This window comes from Hoplias malabaricus, chromosome Y (genome assembly GCF_029633855.1).
Source record: "Hoplias malabaricus isolate fHopMal1 chromosome Y, fHopMal1.hap1, whole genome shotgun sequence".
NCBI classification, from domain to species: domain Eukaryota; kingdom Metazoa; phylum Chordata; class Actinopteri; order Characiformes; family Erythrinidae; genus Hoplias; species Hoplias malabaricus.
The window spans coordinates 54154171-54174302 of NC_089820.1; the positions used below are offsets into that span (position 1 = coordinate 54154171).

Below are 20132 nucleotides of genomic sequence, written 5' to 3' on the forward strand. Positions count from 1 at the left end.
CACAGACAGTCACCCGGAGGAAACCCACGCAGACACAGGGAGAACACACCAACTCCTCACAGACAGTCACCCGGAGAAAACCCACGCAGACACAGGGAGAACACACCACACTCCTCACAGACAGTCACCCGGAGGAAACCCACGCAGACACAGGGAGAACACACCAACTCCTCACAGACAGTCACCCGGAGGAAACCCACGCAGACACAGGGAGAACACACCACACTCCTCACAGACACTCACCCGGAGGAAACCCACGCAGACACGGGGAGAACACACCACACTCCTCACAGACAGTCACCCGGAGGAAACCCACACGGGCACAGGGAGAACACACCACACTCCTCACAGACAGTCACCCAAAGGAAACCCACGCAGACACAGGGAGAACACACCAAACTCGTCACAGACAGTCACCCGGAGGAAACCCACGCGGACACAGAAAGAACACACCAACTCCTCACAGACAGTCACCCGGAGGAAACCCACACAGACACAGGGAGAACACACCACATTCCTCACAGACAGTCACCCGGAGGAAACCCACGCGGACACAGAGAGAACACACCACACTCCTCACAGTCAGTCACCCGGAGGAAACCCACGCGGATACAGAAAGAACACACCAACTCCTCACAGACAGTCACCCGGAGGAAACCCACACGGACACAGGGAGAACACACCACACTCCTCACAGACAGTCACCCGGAGGAAACCCACGCGGACACAGAGAGAACACACCACACTCCTCACAGTCAGTCACCCGGAGGAAACCCACGCAGACACAGAGAGAACACACCACAGTCCTCACAGACAGTCACCCGGAGGAAACCCACGCGGACACAGAGAGAACACACCACACTCCTCACAGTCAGTCACCCGGAGGAAACCCACGCGGACACAGAAAGAACACACCAACTCCTCACAGATAGTCACCCGGAGGAAACCCACACGGACACAGGGAGAACACACCACACTCCTCACAGACAGTCACCCGGAGGAAACCCACGCGGACACAGAGAGAACACACCACACTCCTCACAGTCAGTCACCCGGAGGAAACCCACGCAGACACAGAGAGAACACACCACAGTCCTCACAGACAGTCACCAGGAGCGGGAATCGAACCCACACCGTGCCGCCCCTCAAATCATCATATAAAATGAAATGTTATCACAGAAATATCATAAATAGCTTTTAGTGAGAAGAAAGAGATTACAAAAAACGTGGTCTCTAACCAAAAATAGTTTCCAATGCCATAATCATAATAAAATGATGTCTTATTGCTGTCTAAGAAGCACAATCCTTTTAAATCTAGGATATAAAATAAAATAGAACTAAACTAATTGTGGGTAAACAAATGTAAATATCTTACAATTAACCCTAACATCTCCCTTAAATTTGTTTACAATGTGAGCACTTGTTACCCACAGACCCAAGCCTATCAGAGTGGACTGAGAGACAAGGAAAAAAGAAAAGAAATTCCAAGTCAAACGGCCTTTCTCTGACTCAACACTCCTTCCTCTCCATGTCTCCTATTCTTCAGAAAGACTGCCCGGTTGTCACATGGTCCTTTGTGTGTCCACCATGTGAGCCTCTCATTGGCTGCTCCGCTTGAAAAAGCATCCGTAACCAAGGCGACCATGAGGAGCAGCTCCACTTCAGTTGTCTGCAGAGGCCTTGGAGAAGTCACATTGATCCATTTTTACAATCTGTCTGTCTTCTCTGCCCCTGTCTGTGCTCCTTTCCCTTGTGGACGTTAAGGGCTTCAAGAGGTGAGTCCAACTTGAACATTTCTATCTTTTCCCAAGGACATATTTCTGTTCTCGTCCTGCACTCTGTCCCTCATATAGAGCTATCTTCACAAACAGCATGTGACTGGCTCTTTGAAATGCTGACATGCTGTAATTACACTGCTGTGTGCTGGACCTTTAGCTTTAAACACAGTTTATTTTCCTATCAGTTACATATTTAAAGGGTTCTTCACTTATAACATTTATCTGTTCAGAGCTGGTTTAATTCTAAAGGAGAAAGTGAGGCTGGACAAGAGTCAGGTTGTCAATTTATTACATAACACAAGACAAATGAAGTAAAATGTAGGATATGGGCCCTTTAATATTGCTGCACATGTATGAGTAGAATTTATTTATAATAATTAACAACAATCGAATGGTAACAATAGAAAATATTCATTCATTATCTGTAACCGCTTATCCAATTCAGGGTCGCGGTGGGTCCAGAGCCTACCTGGAATCATTTGGTGCAAGGCGGGGAACACACCCTGGAGGGGGCGCCAGTCCTTCACAGGGCAACACACACACACTCACTCACACCTACGGACACTTTTGAGTCGCCAATCCACCTACCAACGTGTGTTTTTGGACTGTGGGAGGAAATCGGAGCACCCAGAGGAAAACCACACAGACACAGAGAGAACACACCACACTCCTCACAGACAGTCACCCGGAGGAAACCCACGCAGACACAGAGAGAACACACCACACTCCTCACAGACAGTCACCCGGAGGAAACCCAAGCAGACACAGGGAAAACACACCACACTCCTCACAGACAGTCACCCGGAGGAAACCCACGCAGACACAGGGAGAACACACCACACTCTTCACAGACAGTAACCCGGAGCGGGTATCGAACCCACAACCTCCAGGTCCCTGGAGCTGTGTGACTGAGACACTACCTGCTACGCCACCGTGCCGCAATAGAAAATAGGATTACACAGAAAAACCCTGGTCTAAAAAGTGCCTATAGAGAAAGACATAAAAAAAGTACCTACCCACAAGCTCTGAGGAAGCAAAAGAATAAAACATGTATTTATAACATATTACAGTGTGATAGGAACATCTGGGCAAATCTGCTACAGCGTGAAGTGTACAGTGTACCAAGGACTTTTGGTACATTTGGTTTATTCATGATCCTCATCTATAGATCCACACACACACCACTGTAAACGCTGAGGCCTGTGAGATAAGTGCAAGATGTTCCATTGTAGATATGAGGGTCAGAAAGCACTGATAAAAGACCCATTCTGTGTAATGAATATGAAGGGGCACGGAGTCAGTTATCGCAGAAGGTGTTTGTGCTGATACGGAGAACAGGACAGATTAATGACCACGTAGAAATACAACACTTTGTAGAGAGTCTATTTCCATCACGGCTTCCCAAATCTGTAGAGGCCCGTTAAAATAAGTGAATTCAGCCAGTTTATGGTGCGTTCACAGCTGGCAGATGTTTAATTGTGCACACAGTTAGTATGAGCTCTACAGAAAAATATTAATTAAAATGGGACACTGTGGAGCAGATGTAAATGAGCCTAAGTTCAGGATGCCCAATGAGAGAGAGAGAGAGAGAGAGAGAGAGAGAGAGAACACATTCTTGTAGCTGTTACCTGTGGAAGGGGTGGAGCACTAGAAGGCTGTGGTATGTGCCAGCATAGCATAGTAGTGAGAAGAGAACAGAGAGAGAGCGAGCGAGAGCGAGAGAGAGCGAGAGAGGCTCTTCCTAATTTAGAAGTACGCCATTGCGTACTTCTCAGCCTGAGAACACCTGTTGAATTCTATAGAAACACGCTGATGAGTCAATTATTATAACATTTGGATCATTACAGAAAACGGAGAGGACTTTATTTCTCGTTGTTTGTTTCTCAGCATGGTGACAGGAAAGTTTGACACCGGGACTAGAGCTTTCAGCTGAAAGGTAAACACACACACACACACACACACAGCTTATGGAGTTCTGTATGAGAGTAGCAGGTTTGTCTTGTTCTTCCACAGGGTCAGTCAGGTGTACCTGATTTTCCATCAGTATTCGTGTCTGCTCTAGTCTTTTACCATAGACAAAGCAGTAAAGTAAAAAGAGTAGAAACGGTGTCATGTAGCCTCCCCATTCAGATAAAAGACAATTGTTAGGGGTCCATTACACGCCAGCATTGTTTCTCATAGTTTTCTAAGACAAACGACTGGTTATTAATGTTTGATCACTGTAGAAATGGTGTCGTATAAGTACATTACACTTCACTGTGAGTGTTTCTAAAGTGTCAAAGGTTTGTAAGCTTGTAACACACAATAATAACGCTTAGTAAAACCTGTTAAATATAAGAATACATAGAACACAAGGTTCAAACCCATCAAGACATGAGTAACATGGCTATATATAGTGCATTTCCACGTTAGATCATCTTGATTACTCAGTGACTTACTTTATATAATCACATTCGCTCATATTAGTGTCACTGACTGATATTAGTGCAGAAATATGATGTATCTGTCTATCCCCATAAATATTTCCATATCAACAATTAATGGGGGAAAAAATAGACAGGGCACAGCCAAAAATGACTATACCCTTTCCAGAATTTCATCACAAACAAGCATTATGTATCAGAAATATTTAAGTTTATTCACATCTATTGATTTAATATCCATTTGAAGATTTGACTAAGCACCTGTTCTCCATCTGCTTAGCGTTCGCAGAGAAGGAGGTTCTCTCTGTGTACATCAGCAATTCAAATGATAAGCTGTTGTTTCCTGATCTGAACGGAAACACCTTTGGGTATCGACTGCACTGATGTATAACGAGATAACACAGTGTTTACAAAAGAAAGATCAAGCTTCCCATTGGAATTCGGAAAGCCCTTTTGGGAGAGAGTTAATATATTAACTTCAGTAATAACTCACCTCATGGTCAAACCTAATCATTCACCCACAGAAATAACCAAAGGAAACGTCATTGGTTGAAGCGTAGATTCTTGAACCACTCCTTAAAACATTTAGAAAGGCCAGATAATTCAGTCCACTGGACTAACCTTTTGACTCTTGACAGCAGCTTAGGACACTTCATTTGAATATGCAAAACCAGACAGCCACATCTATTCCAGTATGTAGGCTAATCTACATGACTTCCCTGGGGGAGAGGTATAAAGGTATGAACACATTTAAGCCTGGTCCTATTAACAAAACAAGAATGGAGTGTCTGGATCTCATACCATGTAACCTAAGGATTATTTCTGGAAATGAGGCCATTCAGTGGTAGGTCATATTTAGGGAGGCTGTAAATGGAAGTTGTTGGAAGATTATACTGTAAACAGTGCAACAACATTGCCATGATTTGCGCAGCTTGGAAAAGTTGACTATTTGAGTCACAACGACAGAGCTTTGAGAATTTGGCCTAAATATGATCCACTGATCAGTGTTTACTCCAAACATTATATGATATTATGAGATATAGACAACAGAGGTTGTGGGTTCGAGTCCCGCTCCGGGTGAGTGTCTGTGAGGAGTGTGGTGTGTTCTCCCTGTGTCTGCGTGGGTTTCCTCCGGGTGACTGTCTGTGAGGAGTGTGGTGTGTTCTCTTTGTGTCTGCGTGGGTTTCCTCCGGGTGACTGTCTGTGAGGTGTGTGGTGTGTTCCCCCTGTGTCTGCGTGGGTTTCCTCCGGGTGACTGTTTGTGAGGTGTGTGGTGTGTTCCCCCTGTGTCTGCGTGGGTTTCCTCCGGGTGACTGTCTGTGAGGAGTGTGGTGTGTTCTCCCTGTGTCCGTGTGGGTTCCCTCCGGGTGACTGTCTGTGAGGAGTGTGGTGTGTTCTCCCTGTGTCTGCGTGGGTTTCCTCCGGGTGACTGTCTGTGAGGAGTGTGGTGTGTTCTCCCTGTGTCTGCGTGGGTTTCCTCCGGGTGACTGTCTGTGAGGAGTGTGGTGTGTTCTCCCTGTGTCTGTGAGGGTTTCCTCCGGGTGACTGTCTGTGAGGAGTGTGGTGTGTTCTCCCTGTGTCTGTGAGGGTTTCCTCCGGGTGACTGTCTGTGAGGAGTGTGGTGTGTTCTCCCTGTGTCTGTGAGGGTTTCCTCCGGGTGACTGTCTGTGAGGAGTGTGGTGTGTTCTCCCTGTGTCCGCGTGGGTTTCCTCCAGGTGACTGTCTGTGAGGAGTTGGTGGGTTTCCTCTGGGTGCTCCGGTTTCCTCCCACAGTCCAAAAACACACGTTGGTAGGTGGATTGGCGACTCAAAAGTGTCCGTAGGTGTGAGTGTGTGTTGCCCTGTGAAGAACTGGCGCCCCCTCCAGGGTGTATTCCCACCTTGCGCCCAATGATTCCAGGTAGGCTCTGGACCCACCGCGACCCTGAACTGGATAAGCGCTTACAGATAATGAATGAATAAATGAATGTATATGTGTGGGTCAAAAAATTGCAAGTAACTATGTTATGTGAAAAATGTTTGTGAAATATACATAGTAATGGGTAATATATTTGCAGAATATATTATGAAATGAGTAAATGCTACTCATAGTGTGTCACGTACAAATGAACTCTAAGGCAAGGTTAATTGCCAAATCTAAACCAGAATACATTAATAACAAAGACTGCACTCCATTGACATTCATAGGCTTTTAAAAAGTTGACGCCTTGCCCTGAAAATGTACTTATGATGTGACAGACAAACAATGACTCAAAACATGGTGAAAACGTGAAATATCTTCAGTATTTGAATAAAAGGTTTATATGCCAGAAAGTCTAACACGACAAGTCACACCACAATCCATTTGAATGCACCCGCTCTAGGAGAGTTTCAAAATGTAGTTTACTTTCAAAAAATGTCCTTTGGACTCACAGAGGAAGACGTAAGTCGATCCACCTGAAATGTTGCATACCATTGGCATCATGCTCAGTTTGCACTCATTGTTTACTTCCATACTTTAGTGATCTCATATGAGAAGGAGAAAGAATACACTCCTCCCTTTGCACACAAAGGAGGAAGTCTTAGATATGCAGTCAGACTTAAACAGGCTGGTTTCACCCCTTTGAGCAGACACGTGAAACCTAATGACTGTGTGAGAAACCACTGAGCCTGGTTCCTACTGGATCATGTTCTCTGTGGAATTCACCATGTTTGCACTATTTTTTAACATTTGTTGCGGAAGGGTCATTCCCTGTTGACCTTAATTGTATCGTACATCTTACTTGTATCTGTCATGTATCTGAACATAACACAAAAATATCTAAAAATAGCCATAGTAATTGTTTCTTTTCAGAATGTAGTTTGTCCCCACTTTGCATTTTTAAAACAAGTCTGTTGGCTTCTCTTTTGTTTCTGAGTGGATAATGGTTCTTAGATCAGTAGCAGTTTCTGTGTTTCCTTTGAAAAATTCAATGTCAAATTCCAATTTTTCTAGACCCAAAACATTGAGTGGATGGTGAAAGTTCTGTTGATCTGCCAAGCTCTCAACCCATTTTCTTGATCACATTTGAACTCGTTTCACAAACCCTTGTTTTCCCCTAATGGATTATCATATCTAATCCTCAAAGAAACCTCTCCTGAAAAGTGAATGACTTGTACTTAATGTCTATTTTCACTGGAGATTAAATATATGGTCTCATTTTCTATGTAAATGTCCACACACATATTCATCAGTAATGTGATCATAAGTAAACCAATCAAGCGCCAAACCTAGCTTCTCTTATTCGACCTTTATCTTTTGCTGTTTGTCATTGATGAGTTTGCTTCAATGTTGGTAGACCAACATGGGAAAACTGAACATGTGAGGGCACATTATCTCCAGTTACATTAGCAGACCTAGTCTGAGAAAAAAATCCAATAGGTAAAGAGAGACACAGTCTTTCCATGGCACAAGGCAAGAGATTACATAACCACCATAACCATCACCACTCACATGGATCAGGTTGACTTTATAGAGCTCAGGTCACCTATCCTTGACGTCTCCAGACATGATGGATCTCTCTGGTGAAGAGGGTTAAGTTTCCAGACAGTAATGTGTCCCAACGGGCAGCTTTCTCTCTACTTCTAGGGTGCTGTGGCTGTTTGGGTTATTTCTGAGATTTTGGTGTAAAAGAGGTGCTGAGAGAACAGATGTGTCTTTTGTGAGGGATATTCACCACCAGAATCTAATCTACTGCAGCTCTGCTGAGTCAGGCCATGGGTGTGTAATTACATACACATCCTGGAGGCTACATAGTGCACACTGGAGCAACTTTTATAAGTTCATTCAGTCTTCAATGAACTTATACACTTGTAGGTGGGATGTTAGCATATCTCTTAATACCTTGCAAAATGACACATACAAGGAAAGACAGAGTTTTTTTCATGTTAGCTATCATCATAGCAATCGACAGTAATGATCTAAAACTCTGTATCATTATACAGTTGATACCAGAAAATGCAGACAACCTAGCTTGTAGCATAACGTAATGTGAAGTAAAGAAGGTCCCAGCTTTTATTAATATTCTTATAGTTATTCCCTTCTTAAAGGGAAGTCTGCTGATGATAGGCTAATATTAGCATTAGAACAACAGGCAGCTAGCTACAGGTTTGGAATGCTAATGCTAAAAACACACAAACAAAAAATCTATTACTTTTATCATTCAGTTCCCAAGGTTGCAGGATCAGTATCAGAAAAAGTGAACTATTTTTTTACATTAAAAATTTCTGTCACTGACAGAGGTGATTTAACCTGCCTGTGGCTCCAGGGGCTACGTCTGGTCGTAACTTCAGCTGAATAGAGGAATGGAGTGAAATATTCAACCTTAGGACATTGTATTTATCATTATTACTTTGTATACCTTTTTAATCTGTATATGGAAGTGTTATTTTGTTATTCCCTTTTCAAAAATACCACCTCTACTTCCTTAAAATACATGTTAGAGTTCAGGCACTTCCACAGAAAAATGTCAACATCAAGCCATTGTTAGAAATAAAGCTAAAATTTGACACATTTAAGTAAGTACATTACATTAAGCAAAACAGTGGAATTTGGAGTGAAATATTTATTAAAGGGACATTGTATTCCTCTTATATGTATTTTTTTCTAGACCTTGAAACTGGCTCCCAGCTCAAGTGTAACAGTGAATGACGACATGTTTACCTTTTGATAACAATCCTTTCCCACTTATCTTTGCCTGGACTGGGTTAATATTACACCGGATAAATGTTGCTTACTTACTATAGCCTCCATTCACTTGTTAAAAAATCAATTAAAATGTCCAAATAGAGACTTTAATTTTGTAGTTTTGTTTGAGCTATTAGACAAAACTACCTTGTTGGTCCACTTTGAAAATTTAAAATCAGTGACAGTGGCTCATCTGTTGCAGCACAACAAACTTTAACAGCGCAGAGAATGATCCACCACTCAAATGACACTTGATAAATCCTGTTAAAATTTCTGTGATTTTGTCCTTAAACAATTATTGCTAATATGACTGCGTAGCTCATACAGAATGCCTCTGCGTTTTTATTAAAGCTGTGGTTAAAGAACCCACCCTGATCATTAAATGGATAATTAAAAGATAATCAAGGCTTAATAAGACTAGCATGATCTTAGGCCTTGTTCTTCTGTAATTCCAGTGCAATTATCCCTTAGCTGTATTAGGCTTTTAATCCCAACCTACAGAACAACAAAAAGGCTTTAAAAATCGTTGTAGTTTTAAAAAGCTAAAGCATAGCTGCTCGAGATTAGGGTGGGTACATGAGCTTTGCCTGACGTAAACAAAGACTACTGACGTGCAGACTGACCAATTAAATGTTTGCAGAGAAGGTTATCGACCAATAACGGTAGCTCTACAGTCAGACCGTCCAATCAAAAGATTTTAGGCTAATTCACCACGCCCCCGTCTCACTCAAGCGAACCAATCGGAGTAGAGGAGGGCGGGACTAGTTTGTGAACGAAACTTCTCGAAGTTCTATGTAAGCTCTAGAAAAACAAAATGCCGGACGTTTATTTAAGTCTAAAAAAGAGGACATGTCCGGGTTAAAGAGGACGTCTGGTCACCCTAAACAATGTAAAACTGTTTAATTTTTAATGTTTATTTTGCTGTAAGATGTAAACAAATGAATTCTGTGTGGTTTGGTGCTAACACAAAATTATAACATGAAATATTTACAAATGTGCTGCTTGAAACATTGATTTACAACGGGTCTGAGGTAGACTTTTGTATAAAATGTAGAATTCATCCAGGAGGATGCAAATAAAAAGCAAAATAGTGCCCAAATAAAAAAGTTTTCAGCATTCCCCATAAAAGCTCTGAAGACACTGGCTAGGTGGTGTATTTAATAAAAAGAAAAACTTACTATATTTGCATGGTAGACATGTGACCTCTGCCTTACTCACTCTTTCCTCCATTTTGTTTTATGTATTAATTCCATCAAAGAGGAACACAGAAAATGTATTACTTTGTTTGTTGTATATCTCCTTCTCTAGGAGCCTAGTGTGTGTTTGATTAGTGTGAGTGAACATGGGTTCAGTGTGTACAGGAGTGTGTGTGTGTGTTAGTTAATAATTGCCTCAGGCATGTGCTATGAAAAGTTGCTGGAGAATGCTGCCGCCTCCACAGTGCACTCTGCACTCAAAGAGCACACAGAGTCTTTGCCCTTAATGAGCAGCAGGAGCAGACGCCCAGTTTAAACTGTTACACGTCCTCAGTAGGTTAGATATAATCAAGGAATTGTAGCCAAAATATGTGATTAACTCTTTATTTTAATTGTGATTTTATTTTTAACTTATATAGATTTAATTTAATTTATTTAAGTTGTTAATTAGCTGAAGATCTTGATATAAATTTAGTAGGAGCACAACATACAGACTCTAAAAATGTTGTTGTTCCAAGTCAAATGTTTCAACTTTTATTTACATTTACAGCATTTGGCAGACTAACATTTGGTTAAATTGTGTTATAGAGATGAACATTTTGGAGTGTGGTTTTCGAGCCCAAAAAGGGAATCAAAACCTAGTCTGCAACGTATGGCACTACGCTCTGCCAACCGCCATCATGGTGTTTGAATAACACCCCTGGCACGATTCAGTAAATATGTTTTCTGCTTTTTTATTGACAAACATGTGCCTCAATCCAATTAATTACGATCCAACAATAATAATAACGATCAGACAATTATGTAACAAGTGAGACAGACTTTAATGCTCATAAATGCAGGTCTCCACCCATGAATTCACAGGCATCGTCTTGAGCAGTGCCCTAAAATTGAATATGAAATTCTGAGGAAGTTCCAGATCAGTGCCTGAAGGCAGCCTCTCCTTTCAGGCCTCTGTTTTAGCTCCATAACCCATTAACGAGATAAAAGAGTGAGAGGAACAGCAGCTTGACTGGGACATTCTTTACATTTACGTTTTAGGAGCTGTTTACATGTTAAAATCATGTTCTGCAAAAAAAAATGATGTGCACAGTGATATGTCTTGATATGAAGTTCCATGAAGAATCATGTGGAACATGAATGTTTAAATTCTGGGAAATTAGAGGTTTCCTCACCATTTGCTAGCTCTGTGGTCTGTTTGCACACTGGATAAATGTCCAGTGTTTGTACACAGCCCTGGTTCTATAAATGGGAGAGGAACTAAGTGTCTCGACTCAGGAGATCTTTCACTGCATTGCCTGCTCGGGCCTGTCAGACACATGGCATCTGGAGGCGTTTGGATGGTGAAGAGATTTCTGAACCTTGAAAAGCATAAAAAGAAAAGAGGATGTTGCTCTATATTTTTGCTGTTACTTTTACATTAAGGAAAACTCCACTCAGGAAAATGTTAACTACATGGAAGTAAACACAGACAGAAAGTGTTACAAATGTAAACAACTTGAGATAAAAATGAGCTTCTGTGGTAATTCAAAAGTGTATAAAAATGTACAGGCAAGTACAACGTCAACCAGTTTCTTGCTCAAACTTCAGTTACACCATGCAGCATATACTGATATTCTGAGTGAACACAAATGTTAGGCAGGAGTTTGTTTTGCTAGAGAATGATTGATTTTGACTCACACTACCTTCAGTGACTTCCTTACTTGGACAAATTGGTGGAATGCATTACTTCCAAGAACCTACGGAGCCCCTAATGTGACATGGTGGGTTTATTTAGCAAGTCCTGGCCACTATATAGTATTTTGAGGCCACAAGATAGTATTTTGAGGCCACTAAATAATATATTGAGGCCACAAAATAATATATTGAGGCCACACTATAGTATTTTGAGGCCACTAAATAATATATGGAGGCCACAAAATAATATATTGAGGCCACAAAATTATATATAGAGGCCACAAGATAGTATTTTGAGGCCACTAAATTATATATGGAGGCCACAAAATAGTATATTGAGGCCACAAAATAATATATTGAGGCCACAATATAGCATTTTGAGGCCACAAAATTTTTGTCAGGGTGCGCAGTCATTTCATGGCCTCAATTTACTATTTTGTGGCCTCGAGATATTATTTTGTGGACTCAAAATACTATTTCGTGGTCTCAATATATTATTTTGTGGCCTCAAAATACCATATAGTGGCGACGACTTGCTAAATAAACCCACCATGTCACCTTATTTTTTGTTTATTTTAAATTCTTTGACCGTGTTTGACAGCAATATGTGAAATTCTCCCTGTAACTCATTTGTTAACGTCTGAGATTTGGACACCCGAACCCCGGGAAGGATTTCTCAGCAGATCTCATTTCTGTTCGTTAAAGCTTTTGGTTTAAAAACACAAACCAGAAACTTGCTTTCTGACCCTGTTCCTCTGTGATGTAGCATGTGCACCGAATGGCAAAAAACTTAACGTCTGGCACAGAAACTGCAGATAGTCACTTCATACAGTAACAGTAAAAACCAGTAAACCTCGAATAAGCTTCTGTTTCATATCTGTTAGCATTAACATTATAGCATATGTCCTAGTCTCAGTCATCCTCTCAAACTTGTACTGCAGCATTCCTCAGTGGGTCATACCTGAATGCCAACATCAGTGTGTGTGGACTGTGTCACTCGGAACATTGTCAGTTTACAGTAATACAGAATGCTTCCATGAGTTTTGATTCGTGTCCATTCACTGTTTATTTGCTTTTGTTACTGTCTTTTGGTAAGCCACTTCTGCATTTTCAAACATAAAGGGAACTAGCTTGGGATCTTTGGTGTTTTCAACCAAATGAACTGAAGAATACTTGTGTAATTGTATATTTTTTGCTCTCTCTTTCTCTCTCTCTCTCTAACAGGATTCTGCCATGTGAGAGAACCTCTGAGTGAAGCTCATACTGAGAGATGGAGCTGAAGGTGTGGGTGGACGGGGTACAGCGTGTTGTCTGTGGTCTGTCTGAGGAGACGTCCTGCCAGGATGTGGTCATTGCCTTAGCCCAGGCTATAGGTATGGATTAGTGTTTAAATGCTGGGTGTAAGCTGAAAGAACCTACAGAAAGACGTAAAAAAAACCTATGATGAGAATGTTGAAACTTTCTTCTCGAACATATGAAGTGTTCTAATCACAGCTGTATCTCCCCTTGTTTCTCACATATTTCTGTGTTGATTCCAGGCCAGACGGGTCGTTACGTCCTCGTCCAGAAGCTACGTGACACTGAGCGCCAGCTTGTTGCTAATGAGCGTCCTCTGGAATCCCTGGCCAAACTGGGCCAGTTGAGCAGTGAGGTGCAGTTCATCCTGCGGCGGACTGGCCCCTCCAGCAGTGAAGGTTCTGACCTAGACCGACCTCCTGCTTTCACCAAGCTTCAGGAGCCAGAGCTTCCCAAGAGGAAGGAGCCAAAGAAGGCACTCACCTTTAACCTGGGGCCTACTACCTCACAAATACGTATCAAACAGTTAACGAAGGTTCCCAGAGACACTCCAGAGGTTAAATCGCCCTCAGGTCATTCTTCTTCCCATGCCCAATCGGGTGCATCAAAAGAGGAGATCTTCCGACAGGTTCTCATGCAGCATGGGAAGCTTCAGGCACTCCAGAGCCAAGTAGAGACTTTTGAGCATGAAGTGTGGGCTTTGGAGCAACCTCCACCTCCAACCCTGTCCCCTGATCTTCTGGAGGAAATGGACCTTCTGGGGGAGGCTTTTAGATGCAATGAGGCCGAACTGGCCCATAGCGAATACTGGGAAACAGAATATCTCTCTGAGGTTCAGAGAGAGCAGGGTATGCTGAAGCAGCTGAGGGATCTTCATGCAGCTTTGGACGAGTACAGCCAGAAAATTCATGAAACAGAGAACACGTCTAGGAGATTTGAACGAGATCTTCAGCTCCAAACAGAGACCCGGAAGAACGGTATGCGTCAGATAAAATCCAACATCGAGGAATCTCTCGTCCAGACGAGAGGTCAGCTGGACACGGTCTTTCATCGAGGATCTGAACTCAGTTCTTCCATAGAGGAGACGGAAAATGCTCTCAAGATGGCAGAGGAGCTGTTGCAGGTAAAGGTATCGCCTGTTGTAGAAAATATCAGTGAAGGTAACACTGCCCACTCCTTTTGGACCATTACAGAGAGATATCCACTGGTTTATAAAACTCCCAGTATCGTAAACGATCTCAAAAACGCTGTGACGTTGCTGACATAGAAATAAAAATGATACTTACAAAACTTTATCTACAGCTCTTACAACCAGAGGAGTATGTAAAAGTGGGTGACGAGTTTAGTTTGTCGGGGGATGGTTTACATGCTTCACAGAAACAAAGCTCTAGCTGTGTCTCTTTTGTTGCTCGCTCCCCTCGCCTCCCTGGCATTTCAGCTCCGACTCATGGTGAATTAACTACGGGTGACTGGATGGGCCTTGGTCCTGTTAGGAACTATTGGACCCTGAGTCAGAAACATCCAAGAATATACCTTGTCTCTCAGCATTTAAACATTCTCAGTGAGAGATTTAGTTCAGCGTTTTCCATCTGAGCCTTTGCACACTTTCAGCGGAGCAGGCCGGTGGGTGTCCGTTCTGATTGGACACAGGGAACGCAGACACAAAAGCATTTAATTCTTAAGCAAATTATTTGGAGTACAAATTGGTCACAATGGCGGTGACGTACAAAGTGTTAGCTTTCAGAACGCTGCACAAGAAATCGTTATAAATATGCCACATTCCAAATGACATAGCTTACATCCAATTGTACTTTTCTTTATTAATTTTGACAATATTTGGAAACAAATGAATGGAAGTCTCAATTTTTAGGCAATGGTCAACCCCCACATAATCTCCTGTCAGTTTATAGCCTTTATGAGAAGTTCTTGGCCTCATTGGACATGATTAGCAAAGCTAGCTATATAACACAAAGCCAGGTTAGCAAGGGTAGATTAGGTTACCGCACAGCTTAGCCGAGCTTGTGTCTGCTGGTTTAGAAAGTAAGTACATGTTAAAATATTTCCATATTTCCGTATTTCAGGACAGGAGCGACGGTTTTCATGTAACCGTGCTGTTTTGAGGGCATGGCATTTTCCTTGGCTGTTCTGACAGTGCTGTTGTTCAGACTTGCTAACACAGCTTCTTAGCAACTAGTTAAAATAAAAACACACTTCTATTTCACTATGTGCACCTTTGTTATGATAATAATTATGCGTCACCCTGGGTAAATCGAAAAAGGAGCTAAGGCTAAACAAACAGCGTACTGTAAACTTTCTCTGACTAATACCACCTCGGGGCACAACGTGTTAAATATCCATGACATCACAGCCTCTCCCACCTTTACTTCCTACGGAGGCGTGCTGTTTCCTTGTTGGTTATAACCACCTACAGCGTGAGAAATATCAGTGTACTTCATAAGATCAGATAGTTTCAGTAAAAAAAGAGATTTGATGGAGGGGGGGGGGATATAATCAACTTCAATTTAAATGTTTGTACAATCTTTAAACTCAATTTTGTAAAGGCAGTCAGGGAATGCACCGTGTCCTATTGTATTTTGGCTGCCACCTTGTGGCAGATTTGTAAACCAATGAAAGTCATGCATGCATAGTTTAATTTAATTTAATACAATGTATTAATAGAGTAACCAAGCACATGAACCAATCAGATAGTGTTTTTTACAAACAGTAAATATTAATGATGAATGGTGGTATAAAAATAATATTAATATCAACAGATGATTTATTTAAAAAGTATAGGCATCAGATGTATGTATTAATTGGACCAATATATCAAATCTAAACTTGATTATCAAACATTTCTGATTATGTTTATAATCCTACAGCGTTATATAAATGTTCATGTATTCAAATCATTATGTACAGGAAATACTATTGCATCATCCACAACTCTATTATCAGTGCATCTCAGGTAGCAAATGAATTCAGTAAAAATGAACATTCACTGACCACTTCATTATTTACTGAGCATGTAGATGCACTTTGTATTTCCACAATGATGTACTGGACCCCTCTTGCTTTCCATACTGTATCTTATTTTCCAAATAAATGATTTTAAAATGCTCCTTGTGCAGCAGAGTGTTAACCCTGTTTGCCCTCTTCCAGGCAAAGACCGTAGAGGTGGACGAGTTGAATAAGGAACTTCGCCAGTGCAATCTACAGCAGTTCATCCAGCAGACAGGACCCCCAGTCCAGCTCAGTGTCCAGGCAGATGAAGACCTGGCTGACCACATGCCTGACGGACAAAGCGATGAAGGTAGTAGAGAGGAAAACACCTGATTTATTGCTGATACAGAATAGACCCTTGTTCACCTGGATACAGAAATAATACACAACAGAATCTGTAAAATCTGTATCTTGGATTAATCTCCTCCCTTTTTGTTTTTTAACCAACTGCAGACTCAACTCACTCAGTGTTGGAATTTAATCCTCGCACCACTGCCAAGCAGATCCTGGGGAACCCTCGCAGTCTCCAGAACCCACTTGTCTCCAGCCTCCATCCTGAGGGTGTGTATGTGTGAAAGCCGGCCTGGTCTCTGTCGCCTTCCTCCTGCAAGCCTTCTTCTTCCTGCTTCTCCAACTCTGCACTCTTCCTCACTGTGCTTCCCTTGGCTCCTCGGCTCTTCTTTCTTTCAGATCTTTGGTTTTATGTGCTTTCTTTAGTGTGTAGATTGTATTTGGTTAAAGTAGCACTAATCTGGACACTTTATTAAAAAAAAACACGAGGGTGTGACTAGATACTCATTAACCCTTTATCAGTTTCTGACTACAGTACGTCTACTTTTGCTTAGAACTGCTCTCAGTCCAGCAGAGGGACACATAAAAACCACGTGACATAGCTGTGCTGAGAACGACCCCCACCCAAAGAACATCCAGTCAGTGCATTTATGATAGGATCCAGGGGTGCTGATAAATTGTGGGCATAAACAGAGGGATACAACAACTTTGAAGCAGCAAAGTGCAATAAGGTTTCAGAAATGTATGGGTTTTAGGATTTTCCATTAAACTGCTAAAGAACTATAGTATTATGTCATGGTTCTAATGATGTGTTCTCACTAATGACATGGTTCTTCAAAGAACTCAAAAATGGCATAAAGAAACCTTGCGTTTCTGATATAATGGCCACTTAGAGTAGGCACATTGTAGGTGTTTCCAACTTACTGACAACTACACTGTAAAAAATTGCTGTAAATATACAGCAAGTCTGCTACAGTATCAGTAAATCGCAGTATATACAGTATTTTATTTTAATACTCAATTACAGTAATATGCTGTAAATTTGAAATACAGTAGTGTTTCTGTAAAAATACAGTAAATACCTGGGAACGTTGCTGCCAGTATTTTACTGTAAATCACAGTATTTACAGTAAATTATTGTATTATTCAATTACAGTAATATGCTGTAAATTTGAAATACAGTAGTGTTCCTGTAAAACTACGGTAAATGGTTGTAAACTCTGCTGCCAGTATTTTACTGTAAAATTTACAAGAAATTTTTTACAGTATACATCTATGAAAACTCCTGTGGAATAGTCCTGTTAGTGAAGATTAGATTTCTGCTGTCTTTTTGTAGACTCTCTCGTCTGTTCAGGCAGATGTACAAAAATAGTCTAAAGGTTAGAAGAGCAATGCCAGAACATTAAGAGAAGTGAAACAGTGGAAAGCTCAATGCGTTTTTGTGTCTTGCAGTCCTGTCATCCAGAGAGGTGTCATGGCGATAAAGCTGGGATTTCGAGACCGAGGATCTGTTCACTGTTCACTTTATCTCCTGTCTACAGACTTTTTTTTTTAAAATCTAATTAAGAACATGTTTTCCTCTGTAGTTTGTGAAAATGTTATGTGTAAACTTAATACTTATATATGTATATATTTTTATCTTGGTAATTATTATATAGATATAGAACATTATTGAATGTATTTTGTAAACCTTATAGTTACCTCCATGACTTCTAAATAAAACTATTTGCAATGATAATGTGTTGCTATATAAAAGATGTATGGATGTGTGTGTTATTTTAATGCTTTCCTTAGACAGGGCATTTCAAATTTATGGAAATTTATAGAATAACCTTTAGATAAAAATGTGTTTCAAAAACCTGGTGGAGAATGTCATCGCAGGGCGGCACGGTGGAGCAGCAGGTAGGTGTCGCAGTCACACAGCTCCAGGGACCTGGAGGTTGTGGGTTCAAGTCCCGCTCCGGGTCACTGTCAGTGAGGAGTGTGGTGTGTTCTCCCTGTGTCTGCGTGGGTTTCCTCCGGGTGACTGTCTGTGAGGAGTGTGGTGTGTTCTCGCTGTGTCTGCGTGGGTTTCCTCCGGGTGACTGTCTGTGAGGAGTGTGGTGTGTTCTCGCTGTGTCTGCGTGGGTTTCCTCCGGGTGACTGTCTGTGAGGAGTGTGGTGTGTTCTCCCTGTGTCTGCGTGGGTTTCCTCCGGGTGACTGTCTGTGAGGAGTGTGGTGTGTTCTCCCTGTGTCTGCGTGGGTTTCCTCCGGGTGACTGTCTGTGAGGAGTGTGGTGTGTTCTCGCTGTGTCTGCGTGGGTTTCCTCCGGGTGACTGTCTGTGAGGAGTGTGGTGTGTTCTCGCTGTGTCTGCGTGGGTTTCCTCCGGGTGACTGTCTGTGAGGAGTGTGGTGTGTTCTCCCTGTGTCTGCGTGGGTTTCCTCCGGGTGACTGTCTGTGAGGAGTGTGGTGTGTTCTCCCTGTGTCGGCGTGGGTTTCCTCCGGGTGACTGTCTGTGAGGAGTGTGGTGTGTTCTCCCTGTGTCGGCGTGGGTTTCCTCCGGGTGACTGTCTGTGAGGAGTGTGGTGTGTTCTCCCTGTGTCGGCGTGGGTTTCCTCCGGGTGCTCCGGTTTCCTCCCACGGTCCAAAAACACACGCTGGTAGGTGGATTGGTGACTCAAATGTATCCATTGGTGTGAATGTGTTAGTGTGTGTCTGTGTTGCCCCCTCCAGGGTGTATTCCCACATTGCGCCCAATGATTCCTTGTAGGCTCTATGGATTGATGAATATCATCGCTGTCCAAGCATTTCCATTTTGATTGATTTGTAGTTACATCATTTGAACACCACAGCTGTCTTTCACATTGTGTGAACATTTTAAAATGAATGAACCAACAGAAATGATCAAAAATATCTTGGAATGATATATATATATATATTTTTTTTACATTGACTTCCATTTAAAGTTAAGAAGGTTTTTTGTTCTCCAGTAAAATGACTGTTTTGGGTGATATTTATTCTTTACTGCATGGTGACCATATGTTAAAACACTACACTTGGGTAGAAGCTTGGAGAATGGCAGGTGTTTCAGTGAGAAAAACGATGGACCAAAACCCAAAAATGCCAGGCATTCATAAATTTAATAAAACTGATAAACTGAACAGTTTTTTGTTACAGTACATGATTTAAAATCCTATTATAAGCTCATTTTACACCGGAAATACCCCTAACCCACCTCAGTTCAACCGAGCAGCCTTCCATATCATATTCAAATACGGAAATCCCTTTAGCTTTGGACATTTAACCTCATTGCACTGATACGCATGGATCAGACACAGCGTAGCTGATGGAGGCCACATCCAGTAACCACTGAAAACGGACCAGGGGAAGACTTACACAAACTGTAGAAATAAATAAGATACTTTTTCTGACTATGGATCTACAAAATGGAAAAAGTGTGAGCATAGCGTAACTCCAGCGGCACTGCTGGGTCTGATCCATTTGTGCAAGCACTACATGTGGTACTGGCACGTTCATCACGTTTCTAAATTTGTGTGAAAGTAATTTGAGCTCTGTCCAGTAGGGTGCAGCACTGATGCGGCGGCCTTCACGAAGTCGGCCATTAAACCCAAGAAGAAGCCATTTTCGTTTGTAAACTCTCTCTCTCTCGCTGTTTCTCTCTCTCTCTCTCTCTCTCACTGTCTCTCTCGCTGTCTCTCTCTCTCTCTCTCTCTCTCTCTCGCTGTCTCTCTCTCTTTCTCTCTCTCTCTCGCTGTCTCTCA

The 20132-nt window shown here is 42.0% G+C and overlaps 1 protein-coding gene across 4 annotated transcripts; it reads left to right on the top strand.

The window, feature by feature from the left end:
- Positions 1-1671: 1671 nt before the first annotated feature.
- On the top strand, positions 1672-18096 carry LOC136679288 (ras association domain-containing protein 7-like). Of its 4 annotated transcripts, XM_066657734.1 has the most exons (7): positions 1759-1775; positions 3666-3714; positions 13004-13152; positions 13318-14198; positions 16238-16388; positions 16532-16639; positions 17822-18096. In XM_066657734.1, exons 3-7 carry the CDS (start codon positions 13050-13052, stop codon positions 17851-17853), a joined length of 1275 nt encoding a protein of 424 aa, XP_066513831.1. In that variant the 5' UTR covers positions 1759-1775; positions 3666-3714; positions 13004-13049; the 3' UTR covers positions 17854-18096. The 4 variants fall into 4 exon arrangements, with proteins under 4 accessions (XP_066513832.1, XP_066513831.1, XP_066513828.1 ...); XM_066657735.1 differs by lacking the exon at positions 3666-3714 and having other exon boundaries at positions 1672-1775; XM_066657731.1 differs by lacking the exon at positions 1759-1775 and having other exon boundaries at positions 3476-3714.
- The last annotated feature ends 2036 nt before the right edge of the window (positions 18097-20132 follow it).